The following is a 23,092-nucleotide window of genomic DNA, read 5'->3' as shown; positions in this document are numbered from 1 at the left end:
CCCAACGGCAGATGTTTTGTGCCTGAGGAGTTGCGCACTCGGTTGTTGCGAACCTACCATAACTCCAAGACCGCGAGGCATCCTGGAAAGAATCAGCTGTCCTGGGCTGTTTCACGTCTGTTCTGGTCGCCTTCCCTACGTTCCGACATCGCCGCATATGTAGCGGCATGCTCCGTTTGTGCCCAGAGTAAGTCCCCTCGGCACCTTCCGTTGGGCCTTCTGCAACCCATAGCCACCGGGGAGCGCCCATGGTCACACCTGGGGATGGATTTCATTGTGGACCTCCCTGCATCCCGAGGCCATACGGTCATTCTCATGATTGTGGATCGGTTTTCCAAAATGTGCCACTGTGTTCCTCTCAAGAAGTTACCCTCTGCACAAGAGTTGGCCACGATTTTTGCCAGGGAGGTCTTCCGGTTGCACGGTTTGCCCAAGGAGATTGTGTCGGATCGGGGGAGTCAGTTTGTGTCCAGGTTCTGGCGCGCCTTTTGCTCCCAGTTGGGGATTCATCTCTCCTTCTCCTCGGCCTACCACCCTCAGTCCAATGGGGCCGCAGAACGATCCAATCAGGCCTTGGAGCAATTCCTTCGTTGCTATGTCTCCGATCACCAAGACAATTGGGTTGACCTCCTGCCTTGGGCTGAGTTTGCCAGGAACACGGCGGTGAACTCTTCCTCTGGGACGTCTCCCTTCATGGCCAATTATGGGTTCCAACCTGCCGTGTTACCGGAGGTATTCTCTCCCCAGGATATTCCGGCTGTGGAGGATCACCTTTCCCTCCTACGTGCTTCTTGGGTACAGATCCAGAAGTCCCTTGAGGCCTCTGCGCAGCGCCAGAGACTCCAGGCTGATCGCAGACGAGCGCCTGCTCCTTCCTACCAGGTCGGAGACCGTGTATGGTTGTCCACCCGCAACCTCAACCTTCGAGTGCCCACTCCCAAGCTGGCGCCTCGCTTTGTTGGTCCCTTCCGAGTGCTTCGCAGGGTAAACCCGGTAGCCTATGCCCTTGCGCTTCCTCCTGGCATGCGGATCTCTAACGTGTTTCATGTCTCCCTGTTGAAGCCACTGGTGTGTAATCGTTTCACTTCCTCGGTTCCTCGGCCTCGTCCGGTCCGAGTGGGCAATCGTGAGGAGTATGAGGTGAGCAATATCCTGGACTCACGCCTGGTCCGCGGTCGGGTGCAGTTTTTGGTCCATTGGCGTGGTTATGGTCCAGAGGAGCGTTCCTGGGTTCCCTCCGCAGATGTCCATGCTCCTGCCTTGCTCCGAGCCTTCCACGCACGCTTCCCTCAGAAACCGTTTTTTGCTCCGCGGAGGAGGGGCCCTTGAGGGGGAGGTACTGTCATGGTCTTACCTTCTTGCTGTTCTCCTTCGTTTGACATGTGCTGGCGGCCATCTTGGTTTCTGGGTTTCTTGTAGCCTTCCACCCTGCGGCTCCTCCTTCCCACTGGGAGGAGCTGGATGCCTAGCTCATATATATAGGAGGTCTGTGGCTTCAGTTCCTTGCTTGGTCCTCCTGTGTTCACATGCTTCTAAGACTGCTGCTGCTTCTGGTTCCTGATCCTGGCTTCGTCTGACTACCCTGCTGGTTCCTGATCCTGGCTTCGTCTGACTACCCTGCTGGTTCCTGATCCTGGCTTCGTCTGACTACCCTTCTGGTTCCTGACCCCTGGCCTCTCAAAGACTCTGCTTCGGTTTCACCATCCGCTTGGACTTTTGCTTTACAGCTTTATTTTCAATAAAGCCTTCTTATTTTCACTTATCTCTTGTTGTACGTCTGGTTCATGGTTCTGTGACAACTACTGATTGTACAACCTTAATTTGTTGCCAGAGCTGGCACAATTTGCCATGGAACTCTTGGCTTGCCCCTCGTCAAGTGTCCTGTCCGAAAGGACGTTCAGCGCAGCAGGGGAGATTGTGACCGATAAGCACAATCGCCTAGCTCAAGACAGTGTGGACTACCTCATATTCCTAAAAATGAATGAGGCATGGATCTCTTAGGAATTGAAGACCTGTGTTGACCACGTGTAATTGAATTTCCTCATGCCAGCCCACACATATCCGCCACAACCCAGAACAAAGAATGGTCTGTGTCCTATGTATATACAGCGGCATAAAAGGCCTTTTCTGTCAGGTGAATGCCCAATTTTTGGGGCCTGTACTGGCCTACATACAAATTTTTTACCAGTGACTGCCTAATGTATCTCCAGCCACATAATCACAAGTTCTTTTCTGTCATGTGAATGCTTAATTTTTGGGGCCTTTACTGGCCTACAGTAAAATTTGTATCCAGTGACCGCCTAATGTACCTACAGCCACATCATCACAAGTTATTTTCTGTCAGGTGAATGCCTAATTTTTGGGGCCTATACTGGCCGACAGTAAAATTTTCATCCAGTGACAGCCTAATGTACCTCCAAACACATAATCACAAGTTATTTTCTGTCAGGTGAATGCCTAATTTTTGGGGCCTGTACTCCTGTGGCCTAAAATAACATTTTTGCAGGCTCCAGCAGGGCACATTTTTGAGAGTTTCCCTTTAGGACGCATTAAAAATGGCCCCTGATTAAAATACATATTTTTTGTGGGAATTTTTGCCACTGATCCCCCTCTGGTATGTCACTGTCCATGTTGTGTGATTATTTGTGCACTTCTAGTAAGTATTTGGTGGCTGCAAATATGAACTGAAGGTTTTTCAGGTTCGCCTGCCATTAAAGTCAATGGATCCCACCACGAACGCGCGGTTCACGAACATTTGATCGCGAACGCCCGGCCGATGTTCATCCATCACTAACCACGAAGTGCCAGGAAATTCGATTTCCGGACAAATCAAATTTTTCTGAAATTTTTATTGAATTCCATTTCGTCAACTTCAATTCGCTCATCTCTAGATATTACCTTTGCATTTGAATTTTTCTCCACAGCCTCATTTCCTTGACTATATGCTGACCATTTACTTTTGGTATTGAAATGTTTTTGATCTTCTTTTCATACCATACACAGGCTGCTTATGGGTGGCTCTTCTTAATGTGTGACTGTCATCTTTATTTTTGTTTACTAGTTTATTAGAGCTAGGCATATATACCTGAGTTAGTCTGTCAATGATTGTCAAAAGGTCTGCAATTAGCTTACAGTAACAGTCTTGATAAATGTCCCCTGTCCCTTTCCACTGGTCTCTTAAAAGAGCGTTGCTAGGGCTTTTCTGTATTCCCTTTAGTGTAAACAGAAGACAGAGTGGCGGTCCTCCACACTGCATGCCTGCATTAGGCTTCAGAGTGAGGAGGCTTGTCTCTCAGTAATCCAATCTGATTGGCTGGCATGAAGTCAACAACGCGAAAGCAAGTGTGTATGGGAAGTGAGGGAAGGCAGTTGTGGCCTCAGAACTGACAGAGGAGCCCTCTTGTGAAGATCTTTATATTTTATTGTTCAAAACAGCCGTAAGTAAAGGCTCAAGGAAAAAAGTGGTATGTGAAGAAACTAAAGATTCCTTTATGCATAATTCTGTAGCAACAGTAACATATGCTGATTATAATTTTTTTGTTATGAAAACAAGACAGTTATACTTTAACTTGAGGATGTAGAGAATTTTATATATTTCTCATGGATTGCAAGAGAATCGGTTAGGTAAAAAAGTGTGGCACACTGCAACATACAGGTGAAACTCGAAGAATTAGAATATTGTGCAAAGATTATTTACTTCAGTAATGCAACTTAGAAGGTGAAAATAATATATGAGATAGACTCATTACATGCAAAGCGAGATATTCCAAGCCTTTATTTGTTCAAATTTGGATGATTATGGCTTATAGCTTATGAAACCCCAAAATCCCAATTTTGAGGTACCCTTTGCTTAGGGGGTATGGATTAATTAGCTGACTAAAGTGTGACACTGAGCCTAGAATATAGAACCTTTTCACAAAGTTCTAATTTTAAGCTGCATTAATGCAATTCCTTTTAATTTGCCTTACTGAAATAAATGGAATTTTGCACAATATTCAAATTTTTCATGTTTCACCTGTATGTTGCATTATAGAGGAGCAAAACATATATCAGAGAATATGGTGCTCCATTGCATTGAAAATCTGAACATTGCTGTATGCCTCCAAACATATGTACAGAAGTATCTAGCTTTACCAAATACTTTTGAACATTTTTCCAGTAGTTTAGGTATCCAAACATTGTTAATGAACATACATATAATTTTTTACTAAAATGAAAATATAGAGGAAAAAATATTAATCATTTTCTGTATCCATTTTTTGCAGGGAGCTGTGCCATTCCTTGTTGTTGCCACATCTGGCACTACAGTGTTAGGAGCATTCGATCCTTTGGATGATATTGCAGACATCTGTGAGGAGCATAAACTTTGGTTCCATGTGGATGTAAGTTAGTAGATGAAGCATTGCTACGGTTAAATTGGATAAATACTGTAATGTAAAGTAATGTAATGACAGATTTACAGAACATTCCCTTCTAAAAGAGAAATTACCAGTAAATATGAACCCAAAACATTTCCTCCTGCATTCACTATGTAGGAAATGCATGTTGGGAAAAAACTTCCCCAGAGATAAAAGCTGATTGTTGGGGTTTCCAGGAATCAGACCTATAGAAGTCAATGAGGTCCATGCACCTTATTAGTTTAGTTGCTCTTTATATTTTTTCCTGCTACAGGGCATCCCTTCTGTGAACTGGTACCCATAACACAACTGCGTATTCCAGCCAAGGCCGCCCCAAAGCCTTGCAAAATGAAAATATTACATCCATGTCTCAGAAGTCCATACCTCTTTTATTACATGACAATAATAGTTTTGCTCTCTTTCGCCACCTGCCGTTCATTTTGTGTTTTTGCAGATTTTATCTCTTTTTTACAGATATTATTAAGCCCTTTGTAAATTTCAAAGGCTACTGCTGACACCTCAGATTTATATTTTTTTAAATGCTTTTTTTTGTTTATTGCCTTTTTTTTTTACAGTAGCTGTAAGCCATGTGGTGTTTAATTTTAGCCACTTATACTTGTTATCTGCAGGAATAAATTTTGCAATATTATTTCCCAAAGTATATTTAAAGCTCTTCCATTTATCCTCTGTATTATTGTGTGACAATAGCTGCTTACAGTCTATGCCCTGAAATGCTGCCCCAAAACAGGGGAAATTACTTTTTAAAATTTAGTCTTTTTGCCCTCAGCCATAGTTTGATTTTTACAGTTCAGGGGACTAGAATTATATTGTGATCACCGATGTTGAGCAAATGGAAGTATCCAAAGCCTACTTCAATACGAATTTCAGGGAAAATTCAGGGGGAAAAAATGGATACCCACCTCCATTTGAGAGCAAAGAGGCTGTCGTGGCCATCTTGATTGAAGATCCCATGCGAAATCTGCGCGGTCAGATATGAAGTCACCACACCGGCCAGTGTAATGACATCATCATACACAACGTGAGATCTATAATCAAGATGGCCACGACGGCCTCTTCATGCTCAAATGGATGAGGTGAGTTTTTTTTTTTTTTTACTCCTGAAAGGCCTCCATTTTTACATTGGATGCTGTGATCAACAATGAACGCCACATCTGAGGGGTTCCCTGTCAGTGCACCTGCTACTTACAAAGAAATGTGCTTCGTGATGAAGTAATTGGCCACAAAGCAAATTTCTTTTTTAAATTAGGTGAAGCAGACGAATCGAAGTTTTCATAACTTTGCTCATGGTCACTATTACCTAGTGTTTCACAAAGAGTGACATTCCCAACTAGCTCTGCATTATTATAATTTAACAGATCCAAAAGAGCATTTCTCTTAGAGGGATCTTTGGCAAAATGGCCCATAAAGTGGTCATGCAGCAAGTTTAGGAATTTTCTTCTATTTACAGTTGAAGCAGTACCATGACCCCAGTCAGAATCTGGCAACTTAAAATCTCCCATTATCTCCACAGTACCAGCCTGTGCATCCCTGTCTGTTATACAGCTGTACTTCTATATCCTTAGTGATGTTGAGGGTCTATAAATTCCACCAAATATTATTTTTCCAGTGTTTATTTCTTTTTGTAATTCCATCCGTAAGGTTTCAACATCCTCACAATCTTCACCCACAATGGCCTCTTTCATGCATGTTTTCATATAGTTACATAGTTAATACGGTTGAAAAAAGACATAAGTCCATCAAGTTTAACCAAGGGATAGGTGGGGACGTGAATCCCAGAAGGAAGTGAGACTCAGATTTCTACATGTTTTTATAAGCATTAATGTCATTTACTTTTAAGAATTCATCTAAACCCTTTTTAAAACTGTTCACTGTTCCTGCTGTGACCACATCCTGAAGAAGTCTATTCTACAGATTCACAGTTCTTACAGTAAAGAAGTTTTGACGCTTCTCGAGTAATGATGGACAAATATTGGCCGGGACGATTTGCAAACGCGATTGCGCGAACGCAATCAAATGTTCGCAAACCACAAGTCCGCGACGGGCCCCATTCACTTAAATGGCAGTTGAACCTGAAAAACCTTCATGTTATATTTGCAGCCACCAAATACTTACAAGAAGTGCACAAATCATCTCACAACATGGACAGTGACATACCAGAGGGGGATCAATGGCAAAAATTCCCCCAAAAATATCTATTTTAATCAGGGGCCATTCTTATGCATCTTAAAGGGAAATTCTCAGAAATGTGCCCTGATGGAGCCTATAAAATTGTAATTTTAGGCCACGGGAGTACGGTCCTTAAAAATTAGGCATTCACCTGACATTAAAGAAATTCTCATTATGTGGCTCGAGATACATTATGCGGTCAATGGATAAAATTTTTATGTAGGCCACTGGAGTACAGGCCCAAAACATTAGGCATTCACAGGACAGAAAAGAAGATTAGTAATTATGTGGCTGGAGGTATATTAGACGGTCATTCAATATCAATTTTACTGCAGGCCAGTGGATTACAGGCCCCAAACATTAGGCATTCACCGGACAGAAAAGAAGAAGCAATTATGTTGTGGCTGGAGGTATATTAGACAGTCATTAGATATCAATAGAGTTGAGCGAACACCTAGATGTTCGGGTTCGAGAAGTTCGGCCGAACTTCACGGAAATGCTTGGGTTCGGGATCCGAACCCGAACCGAACTTCGTCCCGAACCCGAACCCCATTGAAGTCAATGGGGACCCAAACTTTTGGGCACTAAAAAGGCTGTAAAACAGCCCAGGAAAGAGCTAGAGGGCTGCAAAAGGCTCCAACATGTAGGTAAATCCCCTGCAAACAAATGTGGATAGGGAAATGAATTAAAATAAAAATAAAAAAAATAAAAATGACCCAATATCAATTGGAAAGAGGTCCCATAGCAGAGAATCTGGCTTCACGTCAGCAGAGAATCAGTCTCTTCATGCCATAGCAGAGAATCTGGCTTCATGTCAGCACAGAATCAGTCTTCATGTCATAGCAGAGAATCAGGCTTCACGTCACCCACCACTGGAACAGGCCACTGTCACACATTTAGGGCCCGGCACCCAGACAGAGGAGAGCGGTCCCGTAACAGAGAATCTGGCCTTATGTCAGCGCAGAATCTGTCTTCATGTCATAGCAGAGAATCAGGCTTCATGTCACCCACCACTGGAACAGGCCACTGTCACACATTTAGGCCCAGGCACCCAGGCAGAGGAGAGAGGTCCCGTAACAGAGAATCTGGCCTTATGTCAGCGCAGAATTAGTCTTCATGTCATAGCAGAGAATCATGCTTCACGTCACCCACCACTGGAACAGGCCACTGTCACAAATTTAGGCCCCGGCACCCAGACAGAGGAGAGCGGTCCCGTAACAGAGAATCTGGCCTTATGTCAGCGCAGAATCTGTCTTCATGTCATAGCAGAGAATCAGGCTTCACGTCACCCACCACTGGAACAGGCCACTGTCACACATTTAGGCCCCAGCACCCAGACAGAGGAGAGAGGTCCTGTAACAGAGAATCTGGCCTTATGTCAGCGCAGAATCAGTCTTCATGTCATAGCAGAGAATCAGGCTTCACGTCACCCACCACTGGAACAGGCCACTGTCACACATTTAGGCCCCGGCACCCAGACAGAGGAGAGAGGTCCTGTAACAGAGAATCTGGCTTTATGTCAGCGCAGAATTAGTCTTCATGTCATAGCAGAGAATCAGGATTCACGTCACCCACCACAGGAACAGGCCACTGTCACATATTTAGGCCCAGGCACCCAGGCAGAGGAGAGAGGTCGCGTAACAGAGAATCTGGCTTCATGTCAGCACAGAATAAGTCTTCATGTCATAGCAGAGAATCAGGCTTCACGTCACCCACCACTGGAACAGGCCACTGTCACATATTTAGGCCCAGGCAGAGGAGAGAGGTCGCGTAACAGAGAATCTGGCTTCATGTCAGCACAGAATAAGTCTTCATGTCATAGCAGAGAATCAGGCTTCACGTCACCCACCACTGGAACAGGCCACTGTCACATATTTAGGCCCAGGCAGAGGAGAGAGGTCGCGTAACAGAGAATCTGGCTTCATGTCAGCACAGAATAAGTCTTCATGTCATAGCAGAGAATCAGGCTTCACGTCACCCACCACTGGAACAGGCCACTGTCACACATTTAGGGCCCGGCACCCAGACAGAGGAGAGCGGTCCCGTAACAGAGAATCTGGCCTTATGTCAGCGCAGAATCTGTCTTCATGTCATAGCAGAGAATCAGGCTTCATGTCACCCACCACTGGAACAGGCCACTGTCACACATTTAGGCCCAGGCACCCAGGCAGAGGAGAGAGGTCCCGTAACAGAGAATCTGGCCTTATGTCAGCGCAGAATTAGTCTTCATGTCATAGCAGAGAATCATGCTTCACGTCACCCACCACTGGAACAGGCCACTGTCACACATTTAGGCCCCGGCACCCAGACAGAGGAGAGCGGTCCCGTAACAGAGAATCTGGCCTTATGTCAGCGCAGAATCTGTCTTCATGTCATAGCAGAGAATCAGGCTTCACGTCACCCACCACTGGAACAGGCCACTGTCACACATTTAGGCCCCAGCACCCAGACAGAGGAGAGAGGTCCTGTAACAGAGAATCTGGCCTTATGTCAGCGCAGAATCAGTCTTCATGTCATAGCAGAGAATTAGGCTTCACGTCACCCACCACTGGAACAGGCCACTGTCACACATTTAGGCCCCGGCACCCAGACAGAGGAGAGAGGTCCTGTAACAGAGAATCTGGCTTTATGTCAGCGCAGAATTAGTCTTCATGTCATAGCAGAGAATCAGGATTCACGTCACCCACCACAGGAACAGGCCACTGTCACATATTTAGGCCCAGGCACCCAGGCAGAGGAGAGAGGTCGCGTAACAGAGAATCTGGCTTCATGTCAGCACAGAATAAGTCTTCATGTCATAGCAGAGAATCAGGCTTCACGTCACCCACCACTGGAACAGGCCACTGTCACATATTTAGGCCCAGGCAGAGGAGAGAGGTCGCGTAACAGAGAATCTGGCTTCATGTCAGCACAGAATAAGTCTTCATGTCATAGCAGAGAATCAGGCTTCACGTCACCCACCACTGGAACAGGCCACTGTCACATATTTAGGCCCAGGCAGAGGAGAGAGGTCGCGTAACAGAGAATCTGGCTTCATGTCAGCACAGAATAAGTCTTCATGTCATAGCAGAGAATCAGGCTTCACGTCACCCACCACTGGAACAGGCCACTGTCACACATTTAGGCCCCGGCACCCAGACAGAGGAGAGGTTCATTCAACTTTGGGTTGCCCCGCAATATAATGGTAAAATGAAATTAAAAATAGTATTGAATGAGGAAGTGCCCTGGAGTAGAATAATATATTGTTAAGGGGAGGTAGTTAATATCTAATCTGCACAAGGGATGGAAGGGTCCTGTGGGATCCATGCCTGGTTCATTTTTATGAACGTCAGCTTGTCCACATTGGCTGTAGACAGGCGGCTGCGTTTGTCTGTAATGACGCCCCGTGCCGTGCTGAATACACGTTCAGACAAAATGCTGGCCGCCGGGCAGGCCAGCACCTCCAAGGCATAAAAGGCTAGCTCTGGCCACGTGTAACGGTCACGTCCACACACACACAGGGGGAGGGGTAGTGACCACTGCGCTCCACCCTCACCCCTGGCCCTGCCTACTTGCCTCACGAGTCCTGATGACAGGGGACAACTGGACGGCAATCCCTGACTTAGGATATGTGCAGGGAAGACAGACAAGACAAAATACGGAACATAAACGGACCGGGTCAGAACCAAGAGAGCTACGCAGTACAACGGATTAAGCAAAGAATGGTCAGGAGAAGCCGGGGTCAAATACCAGGAGAATAGCGAAGTACAAGAGGAGTCCTAAGAGAGTAGTCAGGTGGGAGCCGAGGTCACAATACCAGGATGTATGCGCAGTACAGGAGGAGCAGGCAGAGGATCATCAGGCAACAGGATCAGGTAAATATTCAGTAGTCCAACAAACAGCCAGGAACCTAGAAATTAACAGGCAACCTGTAGACAGCAGGCTGCCTGTATTTATAGTGGGGAGTGAGGGTCATGTGACGTGGCCAGCATCACATGACCGACAGACCAACCAGTCGAGCACCGAGTGATCAGCTCGGCGCTCAAGGCAGACTAGGAGCAGGGAGCCACCCAGCTAGTAAAGCCGCCCTGGGAATGAGGTCAAACACAGAACCTCATTCCAAAAGCTAAGCAACAGTTCTGCGGGCAATGGGGGACCGAGTGCACCTTCGGAACCCCGTGACACCACGTGGACAATTTGGAGACCCAGAAGTTGAATAGCGCCGAACCATCAGTCAGTACGTGGAGGGGTGTGCACAGGTACTGTTCCACCATGTTAGTGAAATGTTGCCTCCTGCTAACACGTTCCGTATCAGGTGGTGGTGCACTTAGCTGTGGCGTGTTGACAAAACTTTTCCACATCTCTGCCATGCTAACCCTGCCCTCAGAGGAGCTGGGCGTGACACAGCTGCGTTGGCGACCTCTTGCTTCTCCTCTGCCTTCGCCTTGGGCTTCCACTGGTTCCCCTGTGACATTTGGGAATGCTCTCAGTAGCGCGTCTACCAACGTGCGCTTGTACTCGCGCATCTTCCTATCACGCTCCAGTGTAGGAAGTAAGGTGGGCACATTGTCTTTGAACCGGGGATCCAGCAGGGTGGCAACCCAGTAGTCCGCACACGTTAAAACTGTCGTTGCGCAGGCACTGCCACATGTAGTCGCTCATGTGTGCCAGGCTGCCCAGAGGTAAGGACAAGCTGTCCTCTGTGGGAGGCGTATCGTCATCGTCCTGTGTTTCCCCCCAGCCACGCACCAGTGATGGGCCCGAGCTGCTTTGGGTGCCACCCCGCTGTGAACATGCTTCATCCTCATCCTCCTCCACCTCCTCCTCATCCTCGTCCTCCAGTAGTGGGCCCTGTCTGGCCACATTTGTACCTGGCCTCTGGTGTTGCAAAAAACCTCCCTCTAAATAACTTCGAAGAGACTGGCCTGAAAGTGCTAAAAATGACCCCTCTTCCTCCTCTTCCTCCTTGGCCACCTCCTCTTCCATCATCGCCCTAAGTGTTTTCTCAAGGAGACATAGAAGTGGTATTGTAACGCTGATAACGGCGTCATCGCCACTGGCCATGTTGGTGGAGTACTCGAAACAGAGCAACAGGGCACACAGGTCTCGCATGGAGGCCCAGTCATTGGTGGTGAAGTGTGTCTGATCCACAGTGCGACTGACCCGTGCGTGCTGCAGCTGAAACTCCACTATGGCCTGCTGCTGCTCGCACAGTCTGTCCAGCATATGCAAGGTGGAGTTCCACCTGGTGGGTACGTCGCATATGAGGCGGTGAGCGGGAAGGCCGAAGTTACGCTGTAGCGCAGACAGGCGAGCAGCGGCAGGGTGTGAACGCCGGAAGCGCGAACAGACGGCCCGCACTTTATGCAGCAGCTCTGACATGTCGGGGTAGTTGCGAATGAACTTCTGCACCACCAAATTCAGCACATGCGCCAGGCAAGGGATGTGCGTCAAACCGGCTAGTCCTAGAGCTGCAACGAGATTTCGCCCATTATCGCACACCACAAGGCCGGGCTTGAGGCTCACCGGCAGCAACCACTCGTCGGTCTGTTGTTCAATACCCCGCCACAACTCCTGTGCGGTGTGGGGCCTGTCCCCCAAACATATGAGTTTCAGAATGGCCTGCTGACGTTTACCCCGTGCTGTGCTGAAGTTGGTGGTGAAGGTGTGTGGCTGACTGGATGAGCAGGTGGAAGAAGAGGAGGAGGAAGCTGAGGAGGAGGAGGAGGAGACAGGAGGCAAAGAATGTTGCCCTGCGATCCTTGGCGGCGGAAGGACGTGCGCCAAACAGCTCTCCGCCTGGGGCCCAGCCGCCACTACATTTACCCAGTGTGCAGTTAGGGAGATGTAGCGTCCCTGGCCATGCTTACTGGTCCACGTATCTGTGGTTAGGTGGACCTTGCCACAGATGGCGTTGCGCAGTGCACACTTGATTTTATCGGACACTTGTTTGTGCAGGGAAGGCACGGCACTCTTGGAGAAGTAGTGGCGGCTGGGAACAACATACTGTGGGACAGCAAGTGACATGAGCTGTTTGAAGCTGTGTGTGTCCACCAGCCTAAATGACGGCATTTCATAGGCCAGTAGTTTAGAAATGCTGGCATTCAGGGCCAGGGATCGAGGGTGGCTAGGTGGGAATTTACGCTTTCTCTCAAATGTTTGTGAGATGGAGAGCTGAACGCTGCCGTGTGACATGGTTGAGATGCTTGGTGACGCAGGTGGTGGTGTTGATGGTACATCCCATGTTTGCTGGGCGGCAAGTGCCAACGTTCCTTCAGAGGAAGAGGCCGAGGCGGCGGCAGCAGCAGAAGAGGCCGAGGCGGCAGCAGCAGAAGAGGCAGCAGGGGGAGCCTGAGTGACTTCCTTGTTTTTAAGGTGTTTACTCCACTGCAGTTCATGCTTTGCATGCAGGTGCCTGGTCATGCAGGTTGTGCTAAGGTTCAGAACATTAATACCTCGCTTCAGGCTCTGATGGCACAGCGTGCAAACCACTCGGGTCTTGTCGTTAGCACATTGTTTGAAGAAGTGCCATGCCAGGGAACTCCTTGAAGCTGCCTTTGGGGTGCTCGGTCCCAGATGGCGGCGGTTAGTAGCAGGCGGAGTCTCTTGGCGGCGGGTGTTCTGATTTTGCCCACTGCTCCCTCTTTTGCTACGCTGTTGGCTCGGTCTCACCACTGCCTCTTCCTCCGAACTCTGAAAGTCAGTGGCACGACCTTCATTCCATGTGGGGTCTAGGACCTCATCGTCCCCTGCATCGTCTTCCACCCAGTCTTGACCCCTGACCTCCTGTTCAGTCTGCACACTGCAGAAAGACGCAGCAGTTTGCACCTGTGTTTCGTCATCATCAGAGACGTGCTGAGGTGGTATTCCCATGTCCTCATCATCAGGAAACATAAGTGGTTGTGCGTTAGTGCATTCTATCTCTTCCACCCCTGGTGAAGGGCTAGGTGGATGCCCTTGGGAAACCCTGGCAGCAGAGTCTTCAAATAGCATAAGAGACTGCTGCATAACTTGAGGCTCAGACAGTTTCCCTGATATGCATGGGGGTGATGTGACAGACTGATGGGCTTGGTTTTCATGCGCCATCTGTGCGCTTTCTGCAGAAGACTGGGTGGGAGATAATGTGAACGTGCTGGATGCACTGTCGGCCACCCAATTGACTAATGCCTGTACCTGCTCAGGCCTTACCATCCTTAGAACGGCATTGGGCCCCACCAAATATCCCTGTAAATTCTGGCGGCTACTGGGACCTGAGGTAGTTGGTACACTAGGACGTGTGGCTGTGGCAGAACGGCCACGTCCTCTCCCAGCACCAGAGGGTCCACTAACACCACCACGACCATGTCCACGTCCGCGTCCCTTATTAGATGTTTTCCTCATTGTTCCCGTTCACCACAATTTTGAGAATGGCAAATTTGGGAATAGTTTTTCAACCCAGAACAAAAAGTGTGCTTTTACGGTCACTACAAATAACTTGACCAGCTAAAACAGTAAAGATTTTGTTGAATAGAGATGTGAGGCCTGTTTTTTTTTGCGCTGTGTGACAGGTATAGGTTTAATCACAGAATCAGACTTCTATCTGCACGCTAGCATGTGTCTTAGGTTTTTCTGAATGACACTATCAGTACCTTCAATGTAAGATATCCTTTTTGGGATAGATTTCAAGTAGGCCTCAAATACCAGAAACTAGTTATTTTGAGAATGGCAAATTTGGGAATAGTTTTTCAATCCAAAAAATAAAAAGTGCTTTTACGGTCACTACAAATAACTTGACCAGCTAAAACAGTACAGATTTGGTTGAATAGAGATGTGAGGCCTGTTTTTTTTTGCGCTGTGTGACAGGTATAGGTTTAATCACAGAATCAGACTTCTATCTGCACGCTAGCGTGTGTCTTAGTTTTTTCTGAATGACACTATCAGTACCTTCAATGTAAGATATCCTTTTTGGGATAGATTTCAAGTAGGCCTCAAATACCAGAAACTAGTTATTTTGAGAATGGCAAATTTGGGAATAGTTTTTCAACCCAGAAAAAAAAGTGTGCTTTTACGGTCACTACAAATAACTTGACCAGCTAAAACAGTACAGATTCGGTTGAATAGAGATGTGAGGCCTGTTTTTTTTTTTGCGCTGTGTGACAGGTATAGGTTTAATCACAGAATCAGACACCTATCTGCACGCTAGCGTGTGTCTTAGGTTTTTCTGAATGACACTTTCAGTACCTTCAATGTAAGATATCCTTTTTGGGATAGATTTCAAGTAGGCCTCAAATACCACAAACTAGTTATTTTGAGAATGGCAAATTTGGGAATAGTTTTTCAATCCAGAAAATAAAAAGTGCTTTTACGGTCACTACAAATAACTTGACCAGCTAAAACAGTACAGATTTGGTTGAATAGAGATGTGAGGCCTGTTTTTTTTTGCGCTGTGTGACAGGTATAGGTTTAATCACAGAATCAGACTTCTATCTGCACGCTAGCGTGTGTCTTAGGTTTTTCTGAATGACACTATCAGTACCTTCAATGTAAGATATCCTTTTTGGGATAGATTTCAAGTAGGCCTCAAATACCAGAAACTAGTTATTTTGAGAATGCCAAATTTGGGAATAGTTTTTCAACCCAGAAAAAAAAGTGTGCTTTTACGGTCACTACAAATAACTTGACTAGCTAAAACAGTACAGATTTGGTTGAATAGAGATGTGAGGCCTGTTTTTTTTTGCGCTGTGTGACAGGTATAGGTTTAATCACAGAATCAGACTTCTATCTGCACGCTAGCGTGTGTCTTTGGTTTTTCTGAATGACACTATCAGTACCTTCAATGTAAGATATCCTTTTTGGGATAGATTTCAAGTAGGCCTCAAATACCAGAAACTAGTTATTTTGAGAATGGCAAATTTGGGAATAGTTTTTCAACCCAGAAAAAAAAGTGTGCTTTTACGGTCACTACAAAAAACTTGACCAGCTAAAACAGTACAGATTTGGTTGAATAGAGATGTGAGGCCTGTTTTTTTTTTGCGCTGTGTGACAGGTATAGGTTTAATCACAGAATCAGACTTCTATCTGCACGCTAGCGTGTGTCTTAGGTTTTTCTGAATGACACTATCAGTACCTTCAATGTAAGATATCCTTTTTGGGATAGATTTCAAGTAGGCCTCAAATACCACAAACTAATTATTTTGAGAATGGCAAATTTGGGAATAGTTTTTCAACCCAGAACAAAAACTGTGCTTTTACGGTCACTACAAATAACTTTACCAGCTAAAACAGTACAGATTTGGTTGAATAGAAATGTCAGGTCTATTTTTTAGGCGCTGGGTGACAGGCTCAACTTGCCCCTGATGTAGTATATGGCCAAAAAATAACCACACTGTTGATGGTTAAATGCACTTGGGTGACACAGGCTCAGCCTGCACCAGATGTAGTATATGGCCAAAAAATAATCAGACTGTTGATGGTTAAATGCACTTCGGTGACACAGGCTCAGCCTGCAGCTGATGTAGTATATGGCCAAAAAATGACCAGACTGTTGATGGTTAAATGCACTTCGGTGACACAGGCTCAGCCTGCAGCTGATGTAGGATATAGCACAAAATAACCACACTATTGATGGTTAAATACACTTGATGATAGCTTGTGCTGGCGCACCACAAGTCACAAAATGGCCGCCGATCACCCCAGAAAAAAAGTGATCTAAAAACGGTCTGGGCAGCCTCAAAAAAGTGAGCAAGTCAATATTAGCACTTCAATGATCCACAGCTGCAGATCGATCACAGAATGAAGTCTTTTGCAGGAGTTAAACTGCCTAATCTCGCCCTAACGTCGCAGCTGCAACCTCTCCCTATGCTTGAATCAGCAGAGTGACGTGCAGCGCTACGTGACCCAAGCTTATATAGAGGCTGGGTCACATGCTGCACTGGCCAATCACAGCCATGCCAATAGTAGGCAAGGCTGTGATGGCCTCTTGGGGCAAGTAGTATGACGCTTGTTGATTGGCTGCTTTGCAGCCTTTCAAAAAGCGCCAAGAAAGCGCCGAACACCGAACCCGAACACGGACTTTTACGAAAATGTTCGGGTCCGTGTCACGGACACCCCAAAATTCGGTACGAACCCGAACTATACAGTTCGGGTTCGCTCATCCCTAGATATCAATTTTACTGCAGGCCAGTGGACCACAGGCCCCAAAAATTATTAATTTACCGTACAGAAAAGAACAATTGATAATGTGGCTGGAGGTACATTAGGCGGTCACCGAATAACAATTTTACTGTTGGTCAGTTAGATTACAGGCCCCAAAAATTATGAATTCACCGTACATAAATGATCAAGTGATTATGTGGCTGGAGGTATATTAGACAGTCAATAGATATCAAGTTTACTGCAGGCCAGTGTCGTACAGGCCCCAAACATTAGGCATTCACCGGACAGAAAAGAACAAGTAATTATGTGGCGGGAGGTATATTAGACGGTCATTGGATATATCAATTTTACTGCAGGCCAGAACAAATTGATGTAAAATATATATGTTTAAAAGAACAAAAAATATAAAATTGGATTAAAAACATGGCTAACAAAATCCCCCCTCTTGAAAAACCCCAAATGATAATAGTTGAAATTCAATAACACGTGGTCGTCACAGGTGTTGAATACCTCCGAGGTCCCAAACATTAGGCATTCACCGGACAGAAAAGAACAAGTAATTATGTGGCTGGAGGTATATTAGACGTTCATTGGATATCAATTTTACTGCAGGCCAGTACAAATAGATGTCAAATGCATATATTTAAAAGAACAAAAAATATAAAATTGGATTAAAAACATGGCTAACAAAATCCCCCCTCTTGAAAAAAAAACAAATGATAACAGTTGAAATTCGAAAACACGTGGTCATCACAGTTGTTGAATTCCTCTGTGGCCCCAAACATTAGGCATTCACTGGACAGAAAGGGCCTTTAATGCCTCTGTATTTACCTAAGACAGGGGCCATTATTTGTTTTGGTTGGTGGCGTATATTTGTGGGTTATCATCAGGAAATTCAATTAAACGTGGTCGTTACAGGTGTTGAATTCCTCCGAGATCCATGCCTCATTTATTTTTAGAAATGTGAGGTAGTCCACACTGTCGAGAGCTAGGCGAGTGCGCTTATTGGTCACGATCCCCCCTGCTGTGCTGTACGTCCTTTCGTACAGGACACTTGAAGAGGGGCAAGCCAAGAGTTCCATGGCAAATTGTGCCAGCTATGGCCACAGGTCAAGCCTTCAAACCCAGTAGTCCAGGGGTTCCTCGCTTCTCAGAGCGTCCACATTGGCCATTAACCCAATGTCATCGGACATCTGTCGGTCTAGGCGTTCCCTGAGGCTGGATCCGGAAGGAGGCTGTCGATGGGTTGGCTGTGAGAATGATCTCATATCCGAAGTGACCAACACATCTTCAAACCGCCCTTTTCTTGCATGCGCTGTAGGATTAGTTCTCGCAACTGTTTCTCTGTGGGTGGAAATTCCTCTACCAGGGCCTGCAACAGCAGAATGCAGCATCTCTCCCAGCAAGGCCTGGAAATGCTGCATTCTGACAGTCCTCTGTGATGCTGGTAACATGTCCGCTATTTTATGTTTGTACCGGGGTCTAAGTACGTTGCCACCCAGTACTGGTCCTTGCCCTTTATGCTTTTCAAAATAACCCTGTGACAAAGTTCCTATAAAAGAGCAGTATTTGTGGAAGCAGGTATATATAACCCCTTAATCAGTCTTTTTTGGGGGCAACTGTTATATCACACCAGTTGCAATTAGTTGTTCCAATGACGTTTGTCCCTCTGTATAGCTGCGGTATCTCAGCAGAACCGCACACAAATACTGTACTATACAAATGCTCTATATAGAAATTATATACCAGGTATATCACACCCCTGTCTCAATCAGATATTTTTTGGGGCAACTGGTATAACTCGCGAGTTCCAATCAGTTGTTCCAATGTTGTTTGTCCCTCTGTATAGCTGCGGTATCTCAACAGAATCGCACACAAATGCTGCACAATACAAATGCACTATATAGAAATTATTTTGTAGGTATATCACACCCCTGCCTCAATCAGATTTTTTTGGTGGCAACGGGTATATCACACCAGTTGCAATTAGTTGTTCCAATAGCGTTTGTCCCTCTGTATTAATGCAGTATCGCAGAAGAACCGCACATAACTGCTGCACAATACAAATGCACTATAATATACTTTCTATGTTAGAAATTATATTATAAGTATATTACACCCCTCAGTATGTCACACCTATCGATAGCACACCTATAGCAGACCTTAAAATAACTTTTGTCGCCCTATTAGCTAGCATTTGGTGTCTCTATAATCTCTAACAGTCTGTTCCTGCTCAACACAGCAACCTCTCCCTACACTGTCAAAAAACAGAATGTAAAATGGCGGCCAGATCGGGTTTATTTATAGGGTAGGGGGTGTGTTCATGTGCTCAAGCGTCTTAATTGGCTGTCCTGTCCCACTTGATGGATGTGTCATGGGTCAAAGTTCTGCACAATGCAAAGAATATTGTGCCAGCGGACATCACCATATGTTTGACTGTTGAGGTGAACATCGAATGAGCAAAGTTCGCCGTGAAAGACCGCCGGGCAGACCGCAAGGCCACCTTTATTCTCGAGACTGAACTTTTTCTTCTCCAGTCAGAGGCAGTGACCCGTTTGAAAGCATCTGACTTGGAACTGTTTTTCACCGTATTTTTGGTATGGCCCATTTATATATTTGTATAGGCTAATCATGTCCCCCCTTAGACGTCTCTTCTCAAGACTAAATCAATTTTATTCTTTTAATCTTTCTTCATAACTAAGACCATCCATGCCCCTTATCAGTTTAGTTGATCTCTTCTGTACTTTTTCCAGCTGCAGAGTGTCCTTTCTATGGACTGGTGCCCAGAACTGAACTGCATATTCCAGATGAGGCTGCACCAACATAATATATAGTGGCATAGTAGTAGTATTATATCCCTGCCCCGCGAGTCCATACCTCGTTTAATACATGACAATATCCTGGTAGCCTTAGAAGCAGCTGATTGACATTGTATGCTCTTATTTAATCTACCATCTACACGGACATCCAAATCCTTCTCCATAAGTGACTCTCCCAGTGTTACATCCCCTAGGAAATATGATGCACGGAGATTATTACTAGAGATGAGCAAATCAAAGTTTACAAAGTAGAATTTAATCCGAATTTAAGGAAAAATTTGATTCACGCAAATCTGAATTCCATCATGCCTCGTGGTAGTGAATCACATTTTTCCTAACATTTTTTCATGTTAGGACATGGAACAATGATTTCTGGGGATGAGGGATCACCCACAATGCCATGCATGCAGCCAAGCAGCAGCCAGCCATCCCTGTGATGTCATAGCCCTATAAAATAGCCTCAGCCATCTTGGATTCAGCCACTTTCCAGTGTACTTAGTGCAGAAAGAGAAGTCAGCAAGTGCTAGAGACAGTGATAGAAAAGACTTTAAAACTTTTATTTTGCTGTATAGAAGTTCAGGGTAAGGATATGGAGGAATCATTCCATAGTATTGAAGCAGAACACGGTTCAGTAGGGGAGTTTACAGCCTGGGTAATAGGAAAAATCCTATTACACCTTGCTGCACCGACTGGCGATCCAAATTTTGTACAGCTCTGTAATTCCAGCAAGCCGTTTTTGTTATTGGGGTGCAAGTGTTGTTTAATACAGCCATTAACTGTGTTTATTACACGGAAATATTTCTACGTCTTATTTGCCCTTGTGCGGTGCAGTTATATGTTCTAAAGCATTTTTTGGCTTGTATTACTAGGGGGAAAAAAGGGCTTATTAGCCGTTGTGTGGTGAAGTGAGAAAATTACAGCCCTTTTTGCCGTGTATTAGTGGCAAAAAAAAAAAAATATTATTTGCTGTTCAGCGGTGCAGTTATATGTTCTAAAGCCCTTTTTGGCGTGTATTAGTTGCATAAAAATATATATTATTTGCTGTGCAGCAGTGCAGTTATATGTTCTAAAGCCATTTTTGATGTGTATTAGTGGTAAAATAAAAATATATTATGGTGTTTGCCTTTCAGCGGTGCATTTATATGTTCAAAAACCTTTTGTGAAGTGTATAAGTGGAAAGGGCCTATTTGCCGTTCACCGGTGCAGTTATAAGTTCTAAAGCCCTTTTTTGCATGTATTAGTGGCAAAAAAATATACAATCAGGTCTATAAATATTGGGACATCGACACAATTGCAACATTTTTGGCTCTATACACCACCACAGTGGATTTGAAATGAAATGAACAAGATGTGCTTTAACTGTAGACTGTCATCTTTAATTTGAGGGTATTTACATCCAAATCAGGTGAATTGAGTAGAAATTACAAATTTGCATATGTGCCTCCCACTCGTTAAGGAACCAAAAGTAATGGGACAATTGGCTTCTCAGCTGTCCCATGGCCAGGTGTGTGTTATTCCCTCATTATCCCAACTACAATGAGCAGATAAAAGGTCCAGAGTTCATTTCAAGTGCTCTATTTGCATTTGGAATCTGTTGCTGTCAACTCTCAAGATGAGATCTAAAGAGCTGTCACTATCAGTGAAGCAAGCCATCATTAGGCTGAAAAAAAACAAAACAAACCCATCAGAGAGATAGCAAAAACATTAGGCATCGCCAAAACAACTGTTTGGAACATTCTTAAAAAGAAGGAACGCACTATGGTGAGCTCAGCAACTATGGTGAGCTCAGCAACACCAAAAGACCCGGAAGACCATGGAAAACAACTGTGGTGGATGACCGAAGAATTCTTTCCCTGGTGAAGAAAACACCCTTCACAACAGTTGGCCAGATCAAGAACACTCTCCAGGAGGTAGGTATATGTGTGTCAAAGTCAACAATCAAGAGAAGACTTCACCAGAGTGAATACAGAGGGTTCACTACAAGATGTAAACCATTAGTGAGCCTCAAAAACAGAAATGCCGGGGGGCGGAGCTAGCGCCGGATGAAGATGGTCGCATAGCTCCGTGCTCTGTAAAGAGATTCGTCCCTGACGCCTGCAAACATTAGCTTACAAAGACGGAGATGGTCAAGATCGGGAACAGCAAGTATGTGGACACCCCGACACCCTCCAAAACTCAGATTGCAGGAGGCGAAATGGAAAAATTTCTAAAGAAAGCCGCCTCTACAGTGGCTGCCAGAGAACCCAAGATGGCGCCGACTCCGCAGGCCAAAGCACAGAAGCGCGCCCCTGCACCACCGGAGGATGAAAGCGACTCAGAAGGAAAGCAAGCCAGCTCCGATCGTCCGGTCACAAGGGACTATCTCGATCGCGCTCTGAGCAGAATTATGGAGCCAATATTAGCGGAGCTTTCTGCCTGCAGGAGTGAGGTGAGACAGATAGGAGACCGGGTGGAGAGCCTGGAGAATCATCAGGTAGAAATCCTGAATCACCAGTCTGCCGTGACGGACTCTTTTCGACGCTGTGCCCAATACTTGAATGACATCCACTGTTCCCTAGAAGATCAAGAAAACAGAGGGCGCCGGAACAACCTCAGATTCAGGGGAGTGCCAGAGTCGGTCACCCCAGGAGAGGTCTCAGCGTCCATCACCGAAATTAGCAGATCACTGCTAGGGCCTAACTCTCCCCACGAGATAACCATAGAACGGGCACACAGGGCCCTCAGACCTAAGCCCAAACCAGATGAGCCACCCAGAGACATTATCTGCAAGTACCTGAATTTTCAAGTTAAAGCAGCTGTCCTGGATGCCGCTCGTGCTCGCCCTGACCTGGCTCTTGAGGGATCCAAGATAGAAGTTTTCCAGGACTTAGCTCCATCTACATTAAAGAAACGTAGAGCCCTCAAGCCCTTAACTGATTGGCTACGCGACAAAAAAGTGCTTTACCGCTGGTCTTTTCCTTTTGGAATATCCTTCGCATACGCAGGAAAAAGAGTGAATATCTCGTCTTATACAGACCTCATATCTGCATTTGAGATCCTTAATGTGCCTCCCATGAGGATTGAGAACTGGGAACTTTTTCAAGATCTTGGCTCCTTACCCGAAATACCTAAAGTGGCACCATTCGAGTTACTACGCACGCCAAAGTCATCTCGCTCTAAGAAGAGGGGTCACCACCTTACTCCGAGAAGCCTGTCACAGGATCACTAGAGAGACTTGTTTGTATATATTATTATTATTGATATGAATAATCCTGCCTCTTTATCTAGCATATCTCACCGCTAGGCCCTAGGGATCCCACTGATAGCGCGAAACCTATTAGCGTTAACACTAACGCCCAGAGTCCACCTAGTCCATTATTGCATTTGGTCTGACTCTGTTCCATCATTGTTTATCATAGGGCGTCAAACGTTCTCTTAAACGGTCTACTGACCCAGTAACCCCCACTAGATTTAGACATCAAGTGTTATGTCTATGTTTGTTCTCATTGTTTGTTCACTATGTTATGTTTTATTCCCTTTCCTTTCCCCTAATTCAAGGTACTTGACTTACATGTCTGATAAGATTGCCCCCGATAC

At 45.6% G+C, this 23,092-nt stretch overlaps 1 protein-coding gene across 1 annotated transcript in view; it reads left to right on the top strand.

Annotated features, from left to right (window-relative positions):
* The window catches only part of GADL1 (glutamate decarboxylase like 1), a 476,825-nt gene that overhangs the window by 233,964 nt on the left and 219,769 nt on the right, over positions 1 to 23,092 (top strand). The window contains exon 9 of the mRNA XM_040433316.1: positions 4,266 to 4,382. Coding sequence (XP_040289250.1) covers positions 4,266 to 4,382 — 117 coding nt within the window. The remainder of the gene's footprint in view (positions 1 to 4,265; positions 4,383 to 23,092) is intronic.

Source organism: Bufo bufo, chromosome 5 (assembly GCF_905171765.1).
Source record: "Bufo bufo chromosome 5, aBufBuf1.1, whole genome shotgun sequence".
NCBI classification, from domain to species: Eukaryota; Metazoa; Chordata; class Amphibia; order Anura; family Bufonidae; genus Bufo; species Bufo bufo.
The sequence above is the reverse complement of the archived record's forward strand: the minus strand, read 5'-3'. Positions and strand labels throughout refer to the sequence as shown.